Source organism: Callithrix jacchus, chromosome 7 (assembly GCF_049354715.1).
Source record: "Callithrix jacchus isolate 240 chromosome 7, calJac240_pri, whole genome shotgun sequence".
NCBI classification, from domain to species: Eukaryota; Metazoa; Chordata; class Mammalia; order Primates; family Cebidae; genus Callithrix; species Callithrix jacchus.
The window spans coordinates 39,690,115-39,712,282 of NC_133508.1; the positions used below are offsets into that span (position 1 = coordinate 39,690,115).

General features: G+C 54.9%; 1 protein-coding gene and 2 long non-coding RNA genes across 6 annotated transcripts; 2 read left to right on the top strand and 1 right to left on the bottom strand.

Moving 5' to 3' along the window:
- The first annotated feature begins 279 nt into the window (after window positions 1–279).
- On the top strand, window positions 280–10,925 carry LOC144576909 (uncharacterized). Of its 4 annotated transcripts, none has more exons than XR_013519722.1 (4): window positions 280–447; window positions 8,742–8,851; window positions 10,258–10,373; window positions 10,798–10,925. It is a non-coding gene; the product is annotated as an uncharacterized LOC144576909 (long non-coding RNA). The 4 variants fall into 4 exon arrangements; XR_013519719.1 differs by having other exon boundaries at window positions 8,767–8,851; XR_013519720.1 differs by lacking the exons at window positions 10,258–10,373; window positions 10,798–10,925 and adding an exon at window positions 9,571–9,697.
- A 148-nt stretch (window positions 10,926–11,073) lies between these two features.
- On the bottom strand, window positions 11,074–15,750 carry FNDC10 (fibronectin type III domain containing 10). The gene has a single exon (XM_035307327.3). The coding sequence runs from the start codon at window positions 15,609–15,611 to the stop codon at window positions 14,922–14,924; it is 690 nt and encodes a 229-aa protein (XP_035163218.1). The 5' UTR covers window positions 15,612–15,750; the 3' UTR covers window positions 11,074–14,921.
- A 3,183-nt stretch (window positions 15,751–18,933) lies between these two features.
- Window positions 18,934–21,762, top strand: LOC144576908 (uncharacterized). Its single transcript, XR_013519718.1, has 2 exons — window positions 18,934–19,052; window positions 21,255–21,762. It is a non-coding gene; the product is annotated as an uncharacterized LOC144576908 (long non-coding RNA).
- Window positions 21,763–22,168: the final 406 nt, after the last annotated feature.

Here is a 22,168-nt window from a genome sequence, read left to right on the forward strand (position 1 = left end):
AGCTGGGAAAGCTGCGAAGCGCCTGGCGTCTCGTCTCCTGGGACGATGTAGACTAAGCAGTACGTCCCCTCGGTCCCCGTGGGGTCCGTCGTTCTCGCTCCTGCCGTCCCCTGAGTCGTCGCGCTTCACTAGACCCGTTCCCTCCGCTGTCCCCGAGACCCACAGACGTTCCCGCATCCTGAGGGTCGCTCCCGCCCGGGCTTATACAAGCAGGAGCACGTCGCTCTTTGATGAAAGCCTTCAGCGTTGAACGTTTCCGGGAGAACGCCGACCTGTGACAGACCTGCTTGGGGGTGCGCGCCGACGAGGGCCTTCCTAGCCTCGGGCTTCCTTGGAGAGCCCTCTGGCTGGCCTGAGATTTGGATGAAGTTACAGAGAATCGAGTCAACGCGCCGTGTGACTCCAACTACGCCTGTCTCCCCGGAGGCAGCCTGGCAGCAGCGGGCGGTGGGCTTGCGTTTTTTGTGGGGGCGCAACAGAGGGGAGAGTAATGATGATGATTGTCAACCTAAGGCAGAGGGGCTAATTGAAAATCGTATTTATTTGGGAATAGGGCGCTGGCGAATGTGCGTGCCATAATAGTCAACGATTTGCGCTGGTCTCGAACTCCTGACCTCAGGCGATCCACCTGCCTCGGCCTCCCAAAGTGCTGGGATTACAAGCGTGAGCCACCAAGCCCAGCCCGAAAGACGATGATTTTTAAAGGAAAAATGAAGACAATGGTTTGGAATAACCTTGCTACAGAGATCAGTAACAGGCAGTTGCTGGGCAGATGTCCTTGCGGAAGGATTTTTTTTTTTTTTTTTTTTTTTTTGAGACGGAGTTTCGCTGTTGTTACCCAGGCTGGAGTGCAATGGCACGATCCCGGCTCACCGCAACCTCCACCTCCTGGGTTCAGGCAATTCTCCTGCCTCAGCCTCCTGAGTAGCTGGGATTACAGGCACACACCACCATGCCCAGCTAATTTTTTGTATTTTTAGTAGAGATGGGGTTTCACCATGTTGACCAGGATGGTCTCGATCTCTTGACCTCGTGATCCACCCGCCTCGGCCTCCCAAAGTGCTGGGATTACAGGCTTGAGCCACCGCAACCGGCCAGGAAAGGATCTTTTGTGTAAAGTTGCCTTACTGCAAGGTTGTGGTTTGTGCAGAATCTCGTGATAGTTTTTATTATTTATTCACGAGGACTCTCCCTTCATGGCCTTTTCCCAGCTGTATTAGAGTATTTTGAATAAGTGAGTCCACTTTTATTTTGACAACGTGGATATTTTCCCCTTTTGATTGAGCTCTTTCTCCAAATGCATCAGTGGTCAATCATCTTGTAGGTTTCGAAAGTTCCCGTGCTGCCGGGCGCGGTGGCTCACGCCTATAATCCCAGCACTTTGGGAGGCCGAGGCGGGTGGATCATGAGGTCAAGAGATCGAGACCATCCTGGTCAACAAGGTGAAAATACTAAAAATACAAAAAATTAGCTGGGCATGGTGGTGCGCGCCTGTAGTCCCAGCTACTCGGGAGGCTGAGGCAGGAGAATTGCTTGAACCCAGAAGGCGGAGGTTGCGGTGAGCTCAGATCGTGCCATTGCACTCCAGTCTGGGTAACAACAAAACTCCATCTCAAAAGAAAAAAAAAAGAAAGCCCCCGTGCTGAGATGAACTTGTCCTAGGTAGCTGTCCTGGTCCCACGCTGGAGAGAGAGGCTGCCGGCAGTCATTGGCAAAACCCTTTTTACCATATTTAAGCAGCAAAGGAGGTTTGAGACTGGCTCTCAGGCTAAGTCTACTGGAGTCCATTATTAACTTCAATTTTTGTCACTTCTGTAGTCTTCTATCATCTCAAAGTACTGTGTCACCATTATTCTGTTAGGAATTGCACTTTTGGCCGGGCATGGTGGCTCGCGCCTGTAATCCCAGCACTTTGGGAGGCCGAGGCGGGTGGATCACGAGGTCAAGAGATCGAGACCATCCTGGTCAACATGGTGAAACCCTGTCTCTACTAAAAATACAAAAAATTAGCTGGGCATGGTGGCGCGTGCCTGTAATCCCAGCTACTCAGGAGGCTGAGGCAGGAGAATTGCCTGAGCCCAGGAGGCGGAGATTGTAGTGAGCCGAGATCGTGCCATTGCACTCCAGCCTGGGTAAAAAGAGCGAAACTCCGTCTCAAAAAAAAAAAAAAGAAAGAAATTGCACTTTTGCAAAACATTAAAATGATCAAGTTTAAAGGGGAAAATACAAGGTATAAGTAATAGGAATATGTTATCCCAGTTTGCATGTAAGTTTTGACCCATGAACCTAGGCTTAAAGGAAAGCAAAATAATGGTGATGATGATGATGATTAGGAAATAAAAAAGGTTAAAGGCAGGGCAGGGTGGCTTATGCCTGGAATCTCAGCACTTTCGGAGGCTGAGGTGGGCAGATCATGTAAGGTCAGGAATTCAAGACCAGCCTGGCTAACATGGTGAAACCCCATTCTTGCTAAAAATACAAAAAATTAACTGGGTGTGGTGGCGGGCACCTGTAGTCCCAGCTACTTGGGAGGCTGAGGCAGGAGAATCGCTTGAACCCAGGAGGCAGAGGTTGCAGTGAGCCAAGATTGCACCACTGTACTCCAGCCTGGAAAACAAAAGCGAAACTTGGTCTCAAAAATAAATAAAGATTAAAAAATAGAAATTTGTCAGGGTGCGATGGCTCAACCCTGTAATCCCAGCACTTTGGGAGGCTGAGATGGGTGGATCACAAGGTCAGGAGTTCAAGACCAGCCTGGCCAAGATGCTGAAACGCTGTCTCTAGTAAAAGTACAAAAATTAGTTAGGTGTAGTGGCAGGCATCTGTAATCCCAGCTTCTCAGGAGGCTAAACAGGAGAATTGCTTGAACCCGGGAGGTGGAGGTTGCAGTAAGCCGACGTCACACCACTGTACTCCAGCCTGGGTGACAGAGCAAGACTCTGTCTCAAAAAAAAAAATTAAAAACCTACAAAAATTAGCCGGATGTGGTGGCATGTACCTATAGTCCCAGCTACTCAGGAGGCTGAGGCAAGAGAATCACTTGAACCTGGGAGGCGGAGTCAATCCCAGCATTTTGGGAGAGATTGAGCCACTGCACTTGAGCCTGGGTGACAGAGTGAGACTCTATCTCAAAAAAAAAAAAAAAATAGCTGGGCGTGGTGGCATGTGCCTGTAGTCCCACTACTCGGGAAGTTGAGACAGTAGAATTGCTTGACCCTGGGCAGTGGAGGTTGCAGTGAGCCGAGTTCACACCACTGCACAGCAGCCTGGTGTGAATAGCAAGACTCCATCTCAGAAGAAGATTGGAAATGAAAGGAAACTGATTGAATAACTCAAGTGGCCATAGGAAATTAGGCGAGATTTGTAACCATGTGCCGTTTTCTTTTTTTATTTTGTATTTGAGATGGAGTCTCACTCCATCACCAGCATGGAGCGCAGGGGCATGATCTCAACTCACTGCAACCTCCATCTCCTGGGTTCAAGTGATTCCCCTGCCTCAGCCTCCCGAGTAGCTGGGACTACAGGTGTGCACCACCAAACCCAGCTAATGTTTTTTTTCGTATTTTAGTAGAGACGGGGGTTTCACCATATTGGCCAGGATGGTCCTCAGCTCCTGACCTCGTGATCCGCCCACCTCGGCCTCCCAAGGTTCTGGGATTACAGGCATGAGCTACTGTGCCTGGCCCATGTACCTGTTTTCTTATTCTGTGTAAACGGGTCTCAGTGTTTCCAGAGGAATTTATCCAGGTACAGCATATAGTACTGACAGACTTATTTAGTACCTTATTTAACCAATAGGTACTAAAGATCCTCGTAGGTTAGGTTTTGTGAAGTTACCAGCAGAAGCTATTGATTGTGAAATGTCAGTTATACCATTGATGGCAGTGGCGGCCTCTCTTGAGTGAATGCTGGGAAGATGCTTGCTGCAGCAGGGGAGGCTCAGCTGGGACTGGGCACGTAGAAGCCCTGCCCTCTTCCAGGTTGGCAGGACAGGAGCCCCACCCTCCTGGGTGCAGCTGCATTTGCCCAGCTACGTCTATGGACCCAGGCATCCCTGTACTCTCGGGGCTGGGAAGTCTCCCCACCCCACCCCTGAAAGCTCAGAAGTACCTGCACCTGCTATCTGGCCTCTCCTCACTCCCAACAAAGCTGAGGCCAAGCCCAGGCGCTGTTGCAACCCAGCCAGGTGTGTGTGCACTTAGGGCAGTGCTGACATGCTAGCCCCCTGCTGCCTCATCCCCCTCTGGACTTTAAAAGCTGACAAGCATGGGAGCAAGGTTGAGGAGGGCCTGAGGGCAGCTCAGCCCAGTCCTGTAGGCGACCCTTGGGCTAAACAGCCAGTGGCCTGTGGATGGAATAATTGATTACAGCGAGAGGCAGACAGGCTCCTGGGTGGAAAGGGGTGGGTGTCCAGTGAAGAGCCACCTTCAAGCTAGGGACAGCCTGAAAGATGGGGGCTGGGCTGCCACTTCTGGGTGGAGTCTGCTGCCCAGAATGAGAATTTACGGTGCTTTTTCTAGGGCCACCCATGGCTGCCCATGGACTAATCAGCACACAGTTTATCTCTCCTGAAGTCCATGAAAACCCCAGACTCAGCCATACTCACAGGGACATCAGGACTACCGGCTGTGGGATGGGTCTGTCCAAGTCGGATCTCCTCAGCTCGTCGGGAGGACCTGCCTGTTGAAAGCAGCTGCTCACTTTGGGTCTCCTGAGAGCTGTTCTGTCGCTCAGTGAAGCTCCTCTCCTCCTTGTTCACCTTCCGGTTATCTGCATACCTCATTCTTCCGGATGCAGTTTGGTGAACATTCTGTGTGATCCATGCATCAGGCATGAAACTTGTCCCTTCACATTTATCTAGTTTGGCCTGGCACAGTGGTTTGTGCTTGTAATCCTAACACCTTGGGAGGACAATGTGAGAGAATCTCTTGAGATTAGGAATCTTAGACCAGACTGCTCAATATAGCTAGATCCATCTCTGTTTTTAAAAAAATTGGCCAGGCATGCTGGCTGATGCCTGTAATTCCAGGACTTTGGGAGACTGAGGTGGGTGGATCACGAGGTCAGGAGTTTAAGACCAGCCTGGCCAAGATCATGAAACCCTGTCTCTATTAAAAATACAAAAATTAGGCTGGGCGCAGTGGCTCACGCCTGTAATCCCAGCACTTTGGGAGGCCGAGGCAGGTGGATCACTAGGTCAAGAGATTGAGACCATCCTGGTCAACATGGTGAAACCCTGTCTCTACTAAAAATACAAAAATTAGCTCAGCATGGTGGCACACGCCTGTAGTCCCAGCTACTAGGGAGGCTGAGGCAGGAGAATTGCTTGAACCCGGGAGGCAGGGGTTGCAGTGAGCCAAGACCACGCCATTGCCTGGGTAACAAGAGTGAAACTCTGTCTCAAAAAAAAAAAAAAAAAATACAAAAATTAGCCAGATGTGGCGGCACATGCCTGTAATGCCATCTACTCAGTAGGCTGAGGCATAGAATTGCTTGAACCTGGGAGGCGGAAGTTGCACTGAGCCGAGTTCACACCACTGCACTACAGCCTGAGCAACAGAGCGAGCCTGTCTCAAAAAAAAAATTAAGACACGATGGTTCACGCCTGTAATCCCAGCACTTTGGGAGGCTGAGGTGGGCATATCACCTGAGGTCAGGAGTTCAAGTCTAGCCCGGCCAACATAGAGAAACCCCATCTCTACTAAAAATACAAAAATTAGCCAGGCATGGTGGCACACACCTGTAATCCTAGCTATTCAGGAGCCTGAGGGAAGGGAATTGCTTGAACCTGGGAGGTGAATGTTGTGGTGAACCGAGATCACGCCATTGCACTCCAGCCTGGGCAACAAGAGCAAAACCTCATCTCAAAAAAAAAAAAAAAAAATTGGCTGGGCGCAGTGGCTCACGCCTGTAATCCCAGCACTTGGGGAGGCCAAGGTGGGTGGATCACTTGAGGCCAGGAGTTCGAGATTAGCTTGGCTAACATGGTGAAACCCTGTCTCTAATTTAAAAAAAAAAAAATTATACACAGATATGTTTACACATATATATACACATATACGTACACATATATACACATATAATGTATATACGTGTGTGTGTGTAAATGAGTTTGTTAAAAGGGATATTAATTTTTTTTTAAATGCATGGTTCTTATGTTGCCCAGGTTGGCCTTGAACTCATAGCCTCGCCTCCTCAAGCTCCAGGACAACTGGCCTGAGCCACCACGGCTCCCTAAAAATTTTTTTTGAGACGAGTCTTTCTCTGTTGCACAGGCTGGAGTGCAGTAGTATGGTCTTGCCTCACTGCTACCTCCGCCTCCTGGGTTCAAGCAATTCTCCTGCCTCAGCCTCTTGAGTAGCTGAGATTATAGGTGCCTGCCACCATGCCTGGCTAATTTTTGTATTTTTAGTAGATACTAGTTTCACCATGTTGGCCAGGCTGGTCTTGAATTCCTGACCTCATGATCCACCTGCCTTAGCCTCCCAAAGTGCTAGGATTACAGGCAGGAGCCACCACACCTAGCCTATTAACTTTTTTTTGAGACAAGGTCTTTCTCTGTTGCCCAAGCTTGAGTGCTGTGGTGAGATCAAGGCTCACTGCAGCCTCAAACACTCAAGGTCAAGTGATCCTCCTCAGCCTCTCAAGTAGCTGTGAATACAGCCATGCATCATTATGCCTGGCTAATTTTTTCTTTTTATTTTTTTGAGAGAGTCTTGCTCTTACCCAGGCAGGAGTGCAGTGGCATGATCTCCACTCACTGCAACCTCTGTCTGCCAGGTTCAAGCGATTCTCCTGCCTCAGCCTCCTGAATAGCTGGATTACAGGCACGTGCCACCACACCTGGCTAATTTTTGTATTTTTTAGTAGAGACTGGCTTTCACCATGTTAGTCAGGCTGGTCTTGAACTCCTGACTTTGTGATCTGCCCACCTCAGCCTCCCAAAGTCCTGGGATTACAGGCATGAGATGCTGTGCCCGGCCATACCCAGCTAATGTTTTATTTTCATTAGAAACAAGGTCTTGCTATGTTTCCAGGGCTCATCTTGAACTCCTGGGCTCAAGTGCTCCTCCCACCTTAGCTTCCTAAGGTGTTGGGATTACAGGTATGAGCCACCATACCCAGCCAAATCAGAATTTTAAATGCATGTGTATGTGGTCAATAACTCAGAAGATACAGATTTTTCATTAAACCAATAATATCAAATTAGTTTCATTCATCAAATAGTTACACACAAAAAAGATCATTTTATTTTAGGCTGACTTTATAGTTTCATGACCTCAAAACATCTAGACGAGACAAATAGAAAACTGTCTGACTAGTAAACTCAGGCAAAAACGTATCCGGCCAATTTTTATGACATTTCTATTTTTATTTTGTCAGCAAATTTAAAACCAGCTTATTTGTCAAAGACTTACAGCCTGGGAAATATAGCAAGACTCCATCTCTACAAAAAATATAAAAATTCACCTGGTGTAGTGGTGTGTACCTGTAGTCCCAGCTACTCAGGATGCTGAGGTGTGGGAATCACCTGAGCCCAGGAAGGTCAAGGCTGCAGTGAGCTGTGGTCACACCACTGCACTCCAGTCTCGGGGACAGTGAGACTCTTTCTGAAAAAAAAAGTATAAGAACTAAAATGCAGGCCGGGCACGGTGGCTCAAGCCTGTAATCCCAGCACTTTGGGAGGCCGAGGCGGGTGGATCACGAGGTCAAGAGATCGAGACCATCCTGGTCAACATGGTGAAACCCCGTCTCTACTAAAAACACAAAAAATTAGCTGGGCATGGTGGCGCGTGCCTGTAATCCCAGCTATTCAGGAGGCTGAGGCAGGAGAATTGCCTGAACCCAGGAGGCGGAGGTTGCTGTGAGCCGAGATCGCGCCATTGCACTCCAGCCTGGGTAACAAGAGTGAAACTGTCTCAAAAAAAAAAAAGAACTAAAATGCACCTAGGTGAATTTATATTGTATATGAGCACTAAGCCAATCTGAGTAGAAGTTCTTAAGTGGTTTCTGTCCACATATAGATCAACATACATGCACATATGCATAAACACCTAAACACAAATATGCAGAGATCTCACTGCTTCCATTTTCTTTTATTCTTTTATTCAATTTTCTTTTTTTTTTTTTTTTGAGATGGAGTTTCGCTCTTGTTACCCAGGCTGGAGAGCAATGGCGCCATCTTGGCTCACCGCAACCTCCACCTCCTGGGTTCAGGCAATTCTCCTGCCTCAGCCTCCTGAGTAGCTGGGATTACAGGCACACGCCACCATGCCCAGCTAATTTTTTGTATTTTTAGTAGAGATGGGGTTTCACCATGTTGACCAGGATGGTCTCGATCTCTTGACCTCATGATCCACCCGCCTTGTCCTCCCAAAGTGCTGGGATTACAGGCGTGAGCCACCGCACCCGGCTGGTCAGGCTGGTCTTGAACTCCTGACTTCATGATCCACCCACTTAGACCTTCCAAAGTGCTGAGATTACAGGTGCGAGCTACCACGCCCATCAACTGCTTCCATTTTAGAATTTTAGTCATTATAGGCTGGGCACGGTGGCTCCCACCTGTAATCCCAGTACTTTGGGAGGCCAAGATGCGTGGATCACCTGAGGTCAGGAGTTCGAGACCAGCCTGGCCAACATGGTAACACTCCGTCTTTAAAAATAATAATAGAAATAAAAATAAAAAAAGAATTTTAGTCATTATGTAATAAAACAAACCTACTACCTTTTTTTTTTTTGAGATGGAGTTTCGCTCTTGTTACCCAGGCTGGAGTGCAATGGCGCGATCTCTGGTCACCGCAACCTCCACCTCCTGTGTTCAGGCAATTCTCCTGCCTCAGCCTCCTTACAGGTACGTGCCACCACTCCCAGCTAATTTTTTGTATTTTCAGTAGAGACGGGGTTTCAGCATGTTGACCAGGATAGTCTCGATCTCTTGACCTCGTGATCCACCCACCTCGGCCTCCCAAAGTGCTGGGATTACAGGCTTGAGCCACCGTGCCCAGCGAGATCCCACATTTTTTTTGAGACAGAGTCTCCCTTTGTTGCCCAGGCTGGAGCGCAGTGGCATGATCTCAGCTCACTGACATCTCCATCTCCCAGGTTCAAGCAATTCTCTGCCTCAGCCTTTTGAGAAACTGGCATTACAGTTGCTCACCACCATGTCCGGCTAATTTTTTTTGTATTTTTAGTAGAGACAGAGTTTCACCATCTTGGCCAGGCTAGTCTTGAACTTCTGACCTCATGATCCACCCACCTTGGCCTCCCCAAGTGCTGGGATTACAGGCGTGCCCCACCGCGCTCAGCCCCGAGATCCTCATTTAGGGAGGCAGTGTGACAATCTCAGTAGACGGAACACAGTGGGTCTATTCAACCATAATTCTGTTCACTGCTGTCTAGCGGCCACAGTCATACCCTCCCCACCAAGTGCAAAGAGAATGCATTTCAGCTACCCCTTTTGTACAGCCCAGCCTCCTGAAGGCCAGATGTGTCTTCTGGGCTCTTGGAAGTGACAGTATTTGGGAAGTAGAAAAGTTCCTCTTTTAAGTTTCTTTTCTTTTTTTTTTTGAGATGGAATTTCGCTCGTTACCCAGGCTGGAGTGCAATGGCATGGTTGCTCACCGCAACCTCCGCCTCCTGGGTTCATGGAATTCTCCCGCCTCAGCCTCCTGAGTAGCTGGGATTACAGGCACACGCCACCACGCCCAGCTAATTTTTTGTATTTTTAGTAGAGATGGGGTTTCACCATGTTGACCAGGATAGTCTTCATCTCTTGACCTCGTGATCCACCCGCCTCGGCCTCCAAAAGTACTGGGATTACATAAGTTTCTTTTCTTGTTAAAGAATAAGTGTGCTAATAACTCTGTTAGGCCCTATCCTATGTTAGATATTCCGTGCTTACAGGCACATAGTACATTCTATGTCCTTGTACTTTAACCAAGATATCTGTGCTGGATGTGCTCACAGGCATGTCCCAGCTCTCTATTGCTTTTACCTGTTTTTGTTAGCCAATTGGGTTTTAGTTTAGATTGTGAGGTCTGGCTCCAGCCAAAGGAGATCAGACACAGCAGTAAGGACAACCCCGAATGTGTAAAGGATAAATTTGTGTGTTTTCCTTTGTTCATTGTACTCTCATGACAAGATAGCTAGCGAGGGTGCCCTTCCTGCAGTCCAGGAAGTAAAAGTTGCGTTGCTGAAAGATCCTTTGTCTCAGTGCTGATTTTCCTTTGTGGTCCTGAGCATCTGTTTCCAAGACAGTAGGTGCCACGGGGACTGCCACTACAAGTCTGGTGTGGATGCCCGTCGGGACCCCCTTAGGTCCGAGATGGTGGACCGGACCGGCACGGCCAGAATGGCTCTTGCTGGAGCTACTGGTAGGCTCATCCCAGCGGCAGCCCCCAAAGGAGTAGAAGCAGTCCCACCCTGGGCCCCTTTGATCCGGAGGGCATAGATGAGGCACGCTGCCTGGGTCTCCAGGACCATGTCCACGCGGCTCTGCACCTCGGCTGGACCCAGCATGGATGGCACTGCCACAGGAGCAGCTCAGTGACACACTGTGCACCAGTAATCCAGTCTGAGTGGATGTTCCTGCCCTGCCCACCACTGCAGGTCCTGGGACCCAGGGTGCCCAGCCCACATCCAGCCTGCCCCATGCTCCTCCTGCACACAGCCCCGTCGCCACTGCCACTGCCCCAAAGCAAAACTTTTATGATAGAGATACCTAACATAAAATTACTCTGAGCTCAAGATTGTGGCCAGTTTAATCTGAAAGCCTCCTCTTTTTTTTTTCTGATACAGGGTCCCCCAGTATCACCCAGGCTGGAATGCAGTGGCACAATCACAGCTTACTGCAACCTCTGCCTCCCGGGTTTAAGCCATCCTCCCACTCAGCCTCGTGAGTAGCTGCGACTACAGGTGTGAGCCACCACACCTGGCCAACTATTGCATTTTTTGTAGAGACAGTCTTAGTGTGTTGCCCAGGCTGGCCTTAAACTCCCGGGCTTGAGGGATCTGCTTGCCTCGGCCTCCAAAAGTGTTGGGATTACAGGCCTGAGCCACTACATTTGGACAAACTTTTTCTTTTTTCTGAGATACGATCTGGCTTTGCTGCCCAGATTGGAGTGCAGTGCCATGATCATGACTTACAGTGGCCTCAGATTCCTGGGCTCAAGCAGTCCCTACAATATCAGCCTCCTCAGGAGCTGGGACCATTGGCGTAAACCACCAGGCCCAGGCTGGAGCCTAACTTATAGAGACAGAGTGATCTCACTCTGCTGCCCAGGCTGGAGTGCAGTGGTGTGATCTTGGCCTGCTGCAACCTCTGCCTCCCAGGTTAAAGAAATTCTCCTGCCTTAGCCTCCCAAGTAGCTGGGACTACAGGCATGTGCCACCATGCCTAGCTAACTTTGGCATTTTTAGTAGAGATGGGTTTCACCATGTTGGCCAGGATGGCCTCGAACTCCTGACCTCAAGTGATCCTCCAGCCTCAGCCTCCCAAAGTGCTGGGATTACAGGCATGAGTCACTGCTCCCAGCAGAGCCTAACTTTAGTAAACATCTCTCTAGTTCCTTTTCTTCCGGTATTTCAATTCTTCAGTTAACTGTTCTATCACCGTAGCCATTGACAGCCAAACTTAAATTTACATTTCCAAAACGTGTCTAGGGTTTTGGTTGCCTCAGAGCTACTGTAATTTGTAAATCCAGTAATTTTAAACCCCCTTGAATTTTTGTTTTTAATCTTGGCTAGAATGCCATAGCAGTGAGCTTTATCTCAATACAAGCAGAAATGGCAGCTCATTCACATTAGGCAGGAAAATACAGACAAGAACTGGGAAAGCTCTACATGGAAATTCTAGAGCTGCAGGTTTTCTTGGAGAGTAGGAATAGTAGCCACAGCTCTGAATTCTCCTTCCTGGGCTTTGCCCATCAGTTGTTCTGTTGTGTTTTTTGTTTTTGAGATGGAGTTTTGCTCTTGTCTCTCTCCCAGGCTGGAGTACAGTAGTACAATCTCGGCTCAATGCAACCTCTGCCTCCCGTGTTCAAACAAGTCTCCTGCCTCGGCCTCCCAAGTAGCTAGGATTACAGGTGCCCGCCACCACGCCCAGCTAATTTTTGTATTTTTAGTAGAGATGGGATTTCACCATCTTGGCCAGGCTGGTCTCGAACTCCCGAGATCTGCTCACCTTGGACTCCCAAAGTGTTGGGATTACAGGCATGAGCCACTGTGCCTGGACACTTAATTTTTTAAAAAAATGTTTGGGCTTTGGGTCTAAATGACTGAGGGTCCTTTAGAATTCTCACCTCTACCTGGCGATCTGTGAGGCGGGTGCTCCTGCTGTTTCCACTCCACATGGAAACAAGGAAACAGGGCGCCGAAAGGCTCGTGCCTCCTGAAAGGCAGGCAGAGATGAGCCAGGATGAAGCAGGTGCCTTCTGCTCCACACGGGAAAAGTGTCAGCTCCAATTATACCTCCAGGCACCAGTGAGAAAGGTTAGGTGGAGCTGTCTGCCCTCCAGCTCCACGGCATATGGCCAGTGCTACACGGAGAGCCATGGTCCACCCAACTCCCCCACCCCAGCCTGAGCCACCAAATCAGAACAGCAGACAGCCACAGTCCAGAGAGAGCAGGGTGGGAGAGACAGAGACAGACACCCACTCCCAGAAGGGTGGCCAGCTGGGACCGAGCAGTCTGTGGGAGTGACCACAAGCTCAGATGCAGTCACCCCAGCAGGAACACCTGCTCCCAGGCCGAGGCTTATCCCCTGGGCCCTGCAGGCTGCTCGTCCACCTCTGCAAACCCTCAGCTGGACTCCAGGCCTCTGAGATGCCCCCCAGAACTGAAAGGACAGGCCCATGGCTGTAGCCGGTGTGAGCCCAAGCTCACAAACAAGCCAGAATCCTGCCACAGGCCTGGGAGCCCCCAGAACTTCCCGGCTGCTCCCCAAGAAGCCATATGTCTCCAGCTCCCTGGGCACTACCTTTGCTAGGAGAAGACATGGAAACACTCTTGCAGGTGGCCTGGGCCCCAGGGCAGAAGGTGGCTGGAAGGAGCCTCCACTCCCTCCAGGCTGTCTAGACACAGGGCTGCACCCCCTTCCAGGGATGAGTCATCCTCAGAGCTGGGCTCCTCCTCCCCCTCCCCCACCTGTTTTTGTGTCCTCAGGGTCACCCCTCTCTGCAGGTGACTCAAGGACAGCCTGGGAGAGGATGTAGGGGAAGAAGAGTGGCATTCAGCACAGATACACACAGGAGCCCCAGGCTGTCCTCTGCCCATCAACCCCCGTCCCAGCTCTAGCTCTGCACAGGGAGGCCCTGGCGGGGAGGGGGCCCCTCTGGAGAACCTAATTGCTGCTGTCACAGCTCAAGTGGATCGCTGTGGGAATGTGTTATTTCTAAACACAGCACGTACCACCTCCCCTACCCCCTCAGAGACAGCTGGCCCAGGACAAGAAGGTGCAGAGACAAGCCCCAGACACCTGCCGGTCCTGCCAGCCGCTGCAGCCACCCAGGCCAGAAGGTTCTGGGCCAGCCACCCACCGGTATCCAAGGGCCCCAGGGGAGCAGGGAGAAGGGGAGTCCTTTTTCCTCCCGCCCACCTCCCAAGTAAACACACAGACAGCACTGTTGGTCTGAGGATGATGGACATTTAGACACTGACGCCAGGTTTGCGCCTGACCAGCGCCACGCAGGGGTGGGTGGAGCAAAGGCAGAGGTGGGCTGCAGGTGTCACGGGGCACCAGCCGGGGCCCGGGGTGGCTGGAGTGAGAGTGGGTGTTTGGCCACAGTGACCAGAAGGCGCCAGGTCAAGTCCAGGTGGTCAGAGCTAGGGGCTCCAGGAGGGGAGGGCAATGCCATACCCCTCAGTGTCCTACGTCACCAGGTGGGCGTCACAGAAAGCAACCTCGGCCAGGGATACGGGTCTGCAGCAGGTGGGCAGGGTCGGCTTTGCTTCCATGGCGGGTGGCATTGCTGGGGCCAGATCCTGGATCTCAACCCCTAGGAGTGCAAAGGCTGGGCGTGGTGCTGTCGGTCACACCATGGCCGCCGAGGCTGCCTGGGTCTGCTGAGGCTTGGGATCCAGGCAGCAATGGAAGGCCAGGTTGCTCGAGGCTGATATCTAACGTTCTGCACTGGACCTGTGCTGACTGCGGCCGTCTATCCCCAGTCCCACAGGAAGTCCTAGTCAGACACCGCACGCGTAAAAGGAAAGGGACGCCCGGTCCTAAAGAACCAGCAGCCGCCCCCGGTCAGAGGACACTCACCCCGGGGGAACGTGGGCCAGGTCTCCCACGTCATGGCTCCCGGCTTGTCGAACACCCTCAACGGACAGAACGCTGCAGGCCCTCACTTCATGCTTCCGAAACGCTGGAACGGGGGTGTCTCCGAGGGGACGCTGGCCAGATGCATGGAGGGGCCGGCCAATCTCAGAGCCACAGACCCCCATGGACAGCAGGGGGTGTTGGCTCCTGCGGTGGGCCCAAGATACTAAGGCACGAAGCTAACCTAAGCCCAGTGGGGTGGGGTGGGGAGCACAGGATCCGAGGGCTACGCCCCGGGCCTGCAAAGCACACAGTGACCGAGCAATGGCGACGGTCCGTCTTGGACAATTTGGCACAGGATGGAGGTGCGGGGTGATCCGGAGTGTCCATGGCTCTTGCTGGAAGGGGCGCCATGCCCTGGCCGCATCTATGAAGGCCTCTGGATGCGGCCGGCACAGCAGCGCAGGCCCAAGGGCCAATCCGGAGCCGGAGTCTGGGAGTCTGACGCCCGGCTGGGAGGGGCGTGCGGTGATGCCAAGGTGCAGTGGTCGTCGCCGGCAGGCCCTCCTCTGCAGGGATCTCAAGGAGGCAGCAGGAACGAGGACAGGAGAGCGGGCGGAGAACCTGGGAGCTCCGGTGCGCTCGGGCAGGCAGCCTCGCGCTTCAGGGGTGTCTGCGCAGGCCGGGGCGCGCCAGAGCCGGGCGCATGAGGTTCTCGGTGATGTAGGCCACCAGCAGGCAGATGACCACCAGCATGACGCAGATGGAGCCGCCCACCGCCGTCATGGCCACTACGATGTGCCGCATGCCGGCAGGCTCGGCGGTGAACTCCACGCACTCGGCGGGCTCCGCTGGCTCGGGGGGCTCCGGCGCGAGGGCGACGGGCCCGGCGCGCAGCGGCAGCGGCTGCAGGCACAGGCGGTAGAGAACGCCGTCGTGCACGTCGGGCAGCAGGTAGTCGCGGCAGGAGGCCCCGAGCAGCACGCGCTCGCACGGGAAGCGCGTGTAGGCGCCGCGCCACGAGCAGTTGAGCGCGAAAGCGCGCACGCGGCGCGCGGCGGCCGGGGCCAGGCGCCACTGCAGGAGTACGCTGTGGTTGCGCAGGACGCTGGCGCGCAGGGAGCGGCCGGCCGGGGCGTGCAGCGCGCAGCCCGGGGCCTGGCAGCGGAAGCCGCGCGCTGGGCTGCGGAAGCACAGGCGCCCGCTGCCCGCCTCGGGGCCCTCGGGCAGCACCTTGTAGGGGCACCAGGGCGCGTCGGCCGCCGGCTCCCAGCCCGGAGGCGTCGGGGCGGCGGCGGAGCACGGCGGCGGCGCGCAGGCGGCCAGCAGCAGCAGCAGCGGCGGGGCGCGCATCCTGCGGCTGGGCCGGGCGCGGCGGGGACCCGGGCGCGGCGCTGGGTCACGCGGGCCGCGCCGCCGCCACCGTCCCCGCTGCCCGCTCCCCGCGCTCCCCGGCGCGCCGCGCCCTCACCGCTGCCGCCTGTTCCGACCCGCCCCCGCGCCCCGTGCGCGCTCGGACCCGGCGCGGCGGCGGAGGCGGCCCCGCCCCTCTCCCCGCCCCCTTTAACCCTTGCCGGGCCGCGGCCTGCGGGTGTCGTGGACGCTGGTTGGGGGCGCTCGGCGAGGCGGCCGCGGGTGCGCTTCCCCCGCTTCCCGCCTAGCAAGCGTACCTCGGACCCCCAGCCGTTCGCTCGCCCCCGCGGGGCTCCCCCGAGCCTTTCTACCCAGCCGCGGCCGACTTCGTTTCGCGTCGTGCAGCTCCTCGACCGCCAGTGGCCGCACCAGTCGGGGCTTCCTGCTTCGCGCAGGGGGCGCAGTGGCCTGGAACGAGCCGGACCCCGGGCCTTACTCCCCAACGTCGGCCGCCCGGGACCGGCACAACCAGGGTGCTGCTCGTACCGAAGGGGTGGGAACCCGCAGGGAATGTTTCCTTCGCCCGGCGGCTTCTGCTCCTTTCGGGATGGACAGCGCCCGCCGGGGGAAAGCCCAGGCTTCGCGTAGTAAGAAGTCCCTTCTCTCCGCACGCAGCGCAGGCAGCTCCAGGCGCCGACCTTCCCTGCCTCATCGCTCCCGTCTTGCCGCAGAGGCGCTGCGGGGAGATCAGGACTGGACAAAGGGAATCTAAAAAGCCCACCCTGTGCACTGGGCAGACGGCACCGATGGGGGAGGGGAAGGCTGGACGCACCCCAAGACCTTGACCCCTCAATCTCATCCCTGCGTAGATCACCCAGCAACTAGGACACCTCTCCAGGGCCAGGGTGACAGCCGGGAACTGTGGATGTGGACTTGGCTCGGCCCGGCCGGCCTGCCCTAACTGGAAACTGAGCCAAGCCGCGCACCCAAGGCTGGCCCGGCACCTCCGCTGAGCCAGCTCTGGTCCTGCAGGGGTGGGGAGGGGTCTCTGGCAACTGGACCCTGAGCTCCCGCGACCCTTCCTGTTGCTCTCCTCACCCCTGGGGGTACCGCAAGGAGAGACTGTCTGTTCTGCTTATAGTGTCCTTGGTCCCCAACCCTTGGATGGCCATGTCCTTGTCCCTCACGGAGTCCCCAGCCAGCCTCACAAACTCTTAATCATCGTGAAAAACCCAGGGCAGCACAGAATCTCAGGGTCTCCAAGCAGAGCCCAGACCCAGCGGTCAGGCCCCCAGTCCCTGCAGTCAGGGTCCTCCATCCCGGCATGGAGGGCTCTTACCCCACACCACCTCTCCCGGATGTTGGGCCCCTGGCAGGATCTGCTGAGGCCTCTGCACCTGGCAGGGAGAGGTTGGGGGCAGAGGCATTGGGATTGGCACTCCCTGCCCGCAGCTCCCACCTCTGCTTAGGCAGGGCAGACCCTGGGCTCCGACTCCTGCCCCAGCATCATGAGGTGATTCGGTGGCTGCCCCAGGGAACCCCTTGTCCTTGCCCGGAACTCCCCGGGGTTTTACCTGGCCTGCTGCCACCAGTTTCCAGTGGAAGCCCATCTGTCCCCAGGTGAGAAGGCAAGGGCAGTGGGGCAGGGCGGGGGCCTGCATGATGGTGTGTGGGGTGGGTGACCCCCAGCTACCTTGCATCTCGGCCTGAGGGCAGCTGGGGTCTTTGCCATGTGCCATGATCGTTCCAGCTTCTTGTAGCAGCACCTCTGTTTCTCTCTGGGCAGCCCCCTTTATCCATTCTCAGTCCGTGGGAAGCTTGGGTGGGGATGACCCTCCGCTGCCTAGGAGTTGGCAGGTGACCTGGGCCTGACCAGCCAGACTAGACTTCTCTAGCCTCAAGGCCTTTGCTGACAGGTGTTGGATTCCAGCTGCAGTGACCCTGAAGGTGGGTCATGGGAAGAGTGGGAGAATGAAGCCGGCCCAGCCCACCTGCTTCCAGCATGTGGATCCTGCACTGCAAAGTGACTGTCAACACAGAAACACGGGGTTTCTGACCATTGCATCTGAGGGTCCTGGGGTGCAGACCCTGCAGACCCCTATGAGGCTACTCCTGCCTGATTTGCATCAGGCCTCCAGCTTGGGTCTGTGGTTGCAGTCAGTCCTAGGACTGAGCTCCTGATGAGAGGCCCGAGGAGAGGAAAGAGGGGACCAGCAGAGAAAGGAGTGGCCCCTCGGGCTGCTAGCAGAGTGTCAGGCAGAAACCGATTCTGTGAGAGGAAAGCTTTGTTTTCCGGTCTCTGGTGGCTGAGCCATGGGGACTGGGTACCAGGAGGGGCCAGCTGGGGCCAGCCCTAAGGAAGGAAGGAGGGAAGGGGACAGGGAGGGGCCAGGAGGAGGGGGAGGGGGCAACCTCTGTTCAGGGCCTGCGCTTGGGCCCCGGTGGCCTTTCACGTGCACTCACTTCCCATGCTGATCATACCCACACCAGCATCCTGACAGTCACTACCCGTTTTCTTTAAATTAGTTCATTTTTCACCTGGAGTGCTTTATAAAGCAGACTTCGTATCATGATCACAAATACAAGGTGTCAGAAAAATAACTATCAGACGTTCTTGGCCGCTTTTCTTGCTCGGAAGCAGCAGACTGACTCTGAAAGGCCGTCCCTCTGCCCCCCAGTGCGGCCCATCCTCTGCAGCAGCATGAGCCCCACCCAACGGGTCCCTGCTTCAGGAAGTGCTGCCCTGTCCTTTCAGGCCCTTCTGTCCCTGGAGGGGTGTCTGTCCAGGGGACCCCTCAGAGGTCACACCCAGCCACTCCCGATCCCCTCACTACACCAGTGACTGGGCCACAGGGCTCAGTCCTCCCTGTAGCAAGGAAGCTGCTGGCCCTCTAGGCAGGCCAACCTCCGGGGACCCCTCTTCCCTCAGCTGCCCCAGCTCTAGGACGGGTGGGAAATGCTTTTGCTTGGCAGGGAAGGCTGGACCAGTAACAGCGGAAGTCACCAGCAACAGTGGAGACTTGGAGTCTGGGGAGCTTCTGGACGTGGTGTTCTCCTGGCCAGGGCCTCTAGGGTGACTTGCGGCTGGCACGGGCCTGCTGGGACTTGAGCATGTGGGTCTCTGGGGACCTGGGGAACGGCGCCGATGCCTATGAGCTTTGAGAATGAGAGCCCTAGGGCAGCAGCCACCACTTCTCATGCCCACCCCCCCGGCCTGCAGCCCCTTCACCCTGGGAGCTGGGTGCCAGTTTCAGCATCCAGGCGTCCTGGCACACGTCTCCCTTAGGGCTCCTTCGAACTGCTCTTTCCTGCTCCTGTGGATCTCTCGTTTCTCCAGCAGCAGTGACCAATTTCTCTTCCAGAAACATGGCCCCCGAGAGCCCTTCACAACCTCCGGTTATGCCTCCAAAAGTCCAGGGAGGGGACAGCCCCTGCAGAGAGGTGGGCAGCCCTTGCTGGCTCTGCGCTGGTGTCGGGAGGAGTGGTCTTCTGTGGGTGCCTGTTCTTACCAGGTCCTGGGCTTGGAGCCCGGGCCCCCGCCGACCTCAGTGGGATCAGAACCTGAAAGCCCCTCTTGGGGGTGACTTTCTCAAGTGCTGTCATCTCAGCCTCCCTGGGCCCAAGTCGGTTGGGGAGCCAGGCCCTGCGGGTGCCTCAGCCCAACCAATCAACCAGATGGTGCTGCAGCGAGGGCATCTCTGGCCTGAGCTGGGGGAGGAGGTGACCTCCTGGGACCCACCCCAAGAGCATCCACAGCCAGTGACAGGGTGAAGCTGAGGGGCCCCACAGATCCCAGGCCCAGGGCTTAGTGGCTGTAAGAGCTGGGAGGAGCCTCATCCTCCAGGGCCGTCAGGGAGGGCAGAGAGGTAGCTGCCAGATGCCTGTTTCCCGCAGTGCGGCTGCTTGTTGCAGTGAGAGTGACAGGTGCCCCGGAGCCGAGCTTGCACATGCAGAGCCTTTGTCCAACGAACCCCCATCCTTTGGGCCTTTCTTTTCTATGCTTTTTTTTTTTTTTTTTTTTTTTGAGGCAGAGTCTCACTCTGTCACCCAGGCTGGAGTACGATGATGAAATCTCAGCTCACTGCAACCTCTGCCTCCCGGGCTCAGGCAGTTCTTCTGCCTCAGCTGTGATTATAGGCACGCGCCACCACGCCCGGCTAATTTTTGTATTTTTAGTAGAGACGGTTTTACCATGTTGGCCAGGCTTGGTCTTGAACTCCTGACCTCCGGTGATCCACCCGCCTCGGCCTCCCAAAGTGCTGTGATTACAGGCGTGAGCCTGGACTGCAGCACTTTGAAGAACGTCTCTAGGGCAGGTGGTCAGCAGGCCAGAAGCCACGGCCCCAGCACCCAGACCTCTGTTTTCTCCCTGGTGGGACAGTGATGGAGTAGCCCCAGCTTCCAGGGTCCCCTTAAGGAGGCCCAGCCCACCCAGTTCTGAGCAGTGGGGATTGGGCAGCTTCTTCAGGTCCAGTGGTTCCATTAGACCCAAGTGGGCTGGAGCACAGCAGACCCTCGGGTGTTCAGATACTTTCCACTTAGGAAAGGAGCTGTGCCTGGTGGTGGCCGGGTCACACAGGAAGAGAACCTGGCCTGGAACCCACCCCTTGACCACCTGACTCCGAGTGCAGACACCTGTAAGTTGGCCAGTGAGGGGCAGCAGCCAGGCCCAAAGGGCCACTTGCCCACTGGCTGCCCCTGGTGCAGAGAGGAAAGCGGAGGCTCAGAGGATCCATGAGGCCAGGAAGTAGAGCCAGGGCCCACCCAGGGGCGTCTGCTGCGGCAATACCCTATGGAGGGAACCTGGAAGTGGAGGGACCTATAGCCCCCGGTGTCCCCCAGGGGCTCGCCATCTTTTTGACCTCCAATGCCCAGGAGGGTGAGCCTTGGCAAGATGGCAGCATTTGCCTAAAATGCATCAAACTGATTAGAAGGAGTGGTGAGAAGAGTAGAATCTGCTTTTTTCCGAGGATCAGCAATATCAGTGAGAAGGCACAGGTGAGGCTCACCCAGCTTTTCTTTGTCTTGTTTCTGCTCCATACAAAGACTCCATTTGGAGCCAGAGACAACCAGAGCCCATGGGGAAGGCAGGATGAGGATTGGGCCAGGTTGCTCAGCACAGGATCAGCAGACTGACCTAGGGTGGGCTGGCCAGGTGCAAGGCAGGGTAATCAGGTGAGGGGCAGGGTGGTCAGGTGCAGGGCGGGCCGGCCAGGTGCAGGGCAGGCCAGTCAGGTGAGGGGTGGGCCGTCCAGGTGCCGGGTGGGGTGGCCAGGTGAGGGGTGGGGCGGCCAGGTGTGGGGTTGGGTGTCCAGGTGCGGGGTGGGGCGGTCAGGTGTGGGGTGGGCTGGCCAGGTGAGGGGTGGGCTGGTCAGGTGTCAGGTGGTCTGGCCAGCCCGGGATCAGCCTGGCCCCTGCCCACTGGCTGCGCTGGTGCTCCCATTCCTGCTGCTCCTGTCATTATGTCCTCTTTTTGGCCAAGGGCACCACATCCTGTCCTCAGGAAAGCTCTGCTCTGCCCGCTCCCTCCTCTTTGGTGTGCTTGAGCTCTGCAGGCCCTATTTTTTTTTTCTTTTTCTTTTTTTTTTGAATTCAAACATACTCCCATTTTTTCTTTTTCTTAAAACATTATTTTCTTTTCAGGAACCTGCCAGGAGGCCCACCTTTCTAGAAAATTAACAGGAACTTCCAGCCTCCAGCCTACTTAGTGACCAGCTGCTGGAGACAGTGAGCGGCCCCTGCCTTCTGCAGTTCCGTGGGTGTCACTGAGCACATTCACAGGGTCCCTCTCTCCACCTGGAGCTGAGAATTCAGAGGAGCCTGTCTTGCTCTCTTTTCTGATATTGTAAAACTACACTTGGCCAAATAATACACTCCCAGCCCTTTGGGAGACTGAGGCAGGCGGATCATCTGAGGTCAGGAGTTTGAGACCAGCCTGACCAACATGGTGAAACCCTGTCTCTACTAAAAATACAAAATTAGCTGGGTGTGGTGGCGGACGCCTGTAACCCCGGCTACCGGGGAGGCTGAGGCGGGAGAATCAGTTGAACCGGGTATGCAGAGGTTGCGTTGAGCCGAGATCGTGCTGTTGCATTCCAGCCTGGGCAATGAGTGAAACTCTGCCTCAAAAAAATAAAAAAAAAAAGGAAACGACATCATGACAGTTAGTATCATTTTGCACCAAAGGAGAAGGGGACGTTCCAGAACTTCCTTCTGGCTTCACAAAGAAGTCGCACACAGCCTTTCAGGAGAGAGGTCGAATTGGAGATGTTCAGGACAGGACGTCGCCAGTGGAAGAGACTGCTCAGAGTGCTGCTGGAGTCAGCATGTGGCAGGTCCAACCTCAGAAGTCCAGCTGTGTATGAAAGCTCCTTTGAGCAGGGCTGGGCTCAGTGGCTCACGCCTGTAATCCCAGCACATTGGGAGGCCGAGGTGGGCGGAACACGAAGTCAAGACCATGCTGGCCAACATGGTGAAACCCCGTCTCTACTAAAATGCAAAATTTAGCTGGGCGTGGTGGCACGTGCCTGTAATCCCAGCACTTTGTGGCTGGATCA

Coding starts and splice junctions, on each gene's coding strand:
- FNDC10 (XM_035307327.3), bottom strand. CDS start 15,611: ATGCGCGCCCCGCCGCTGCTGCTGCTGCTGGCCGCCTGCGCGCCGCCG.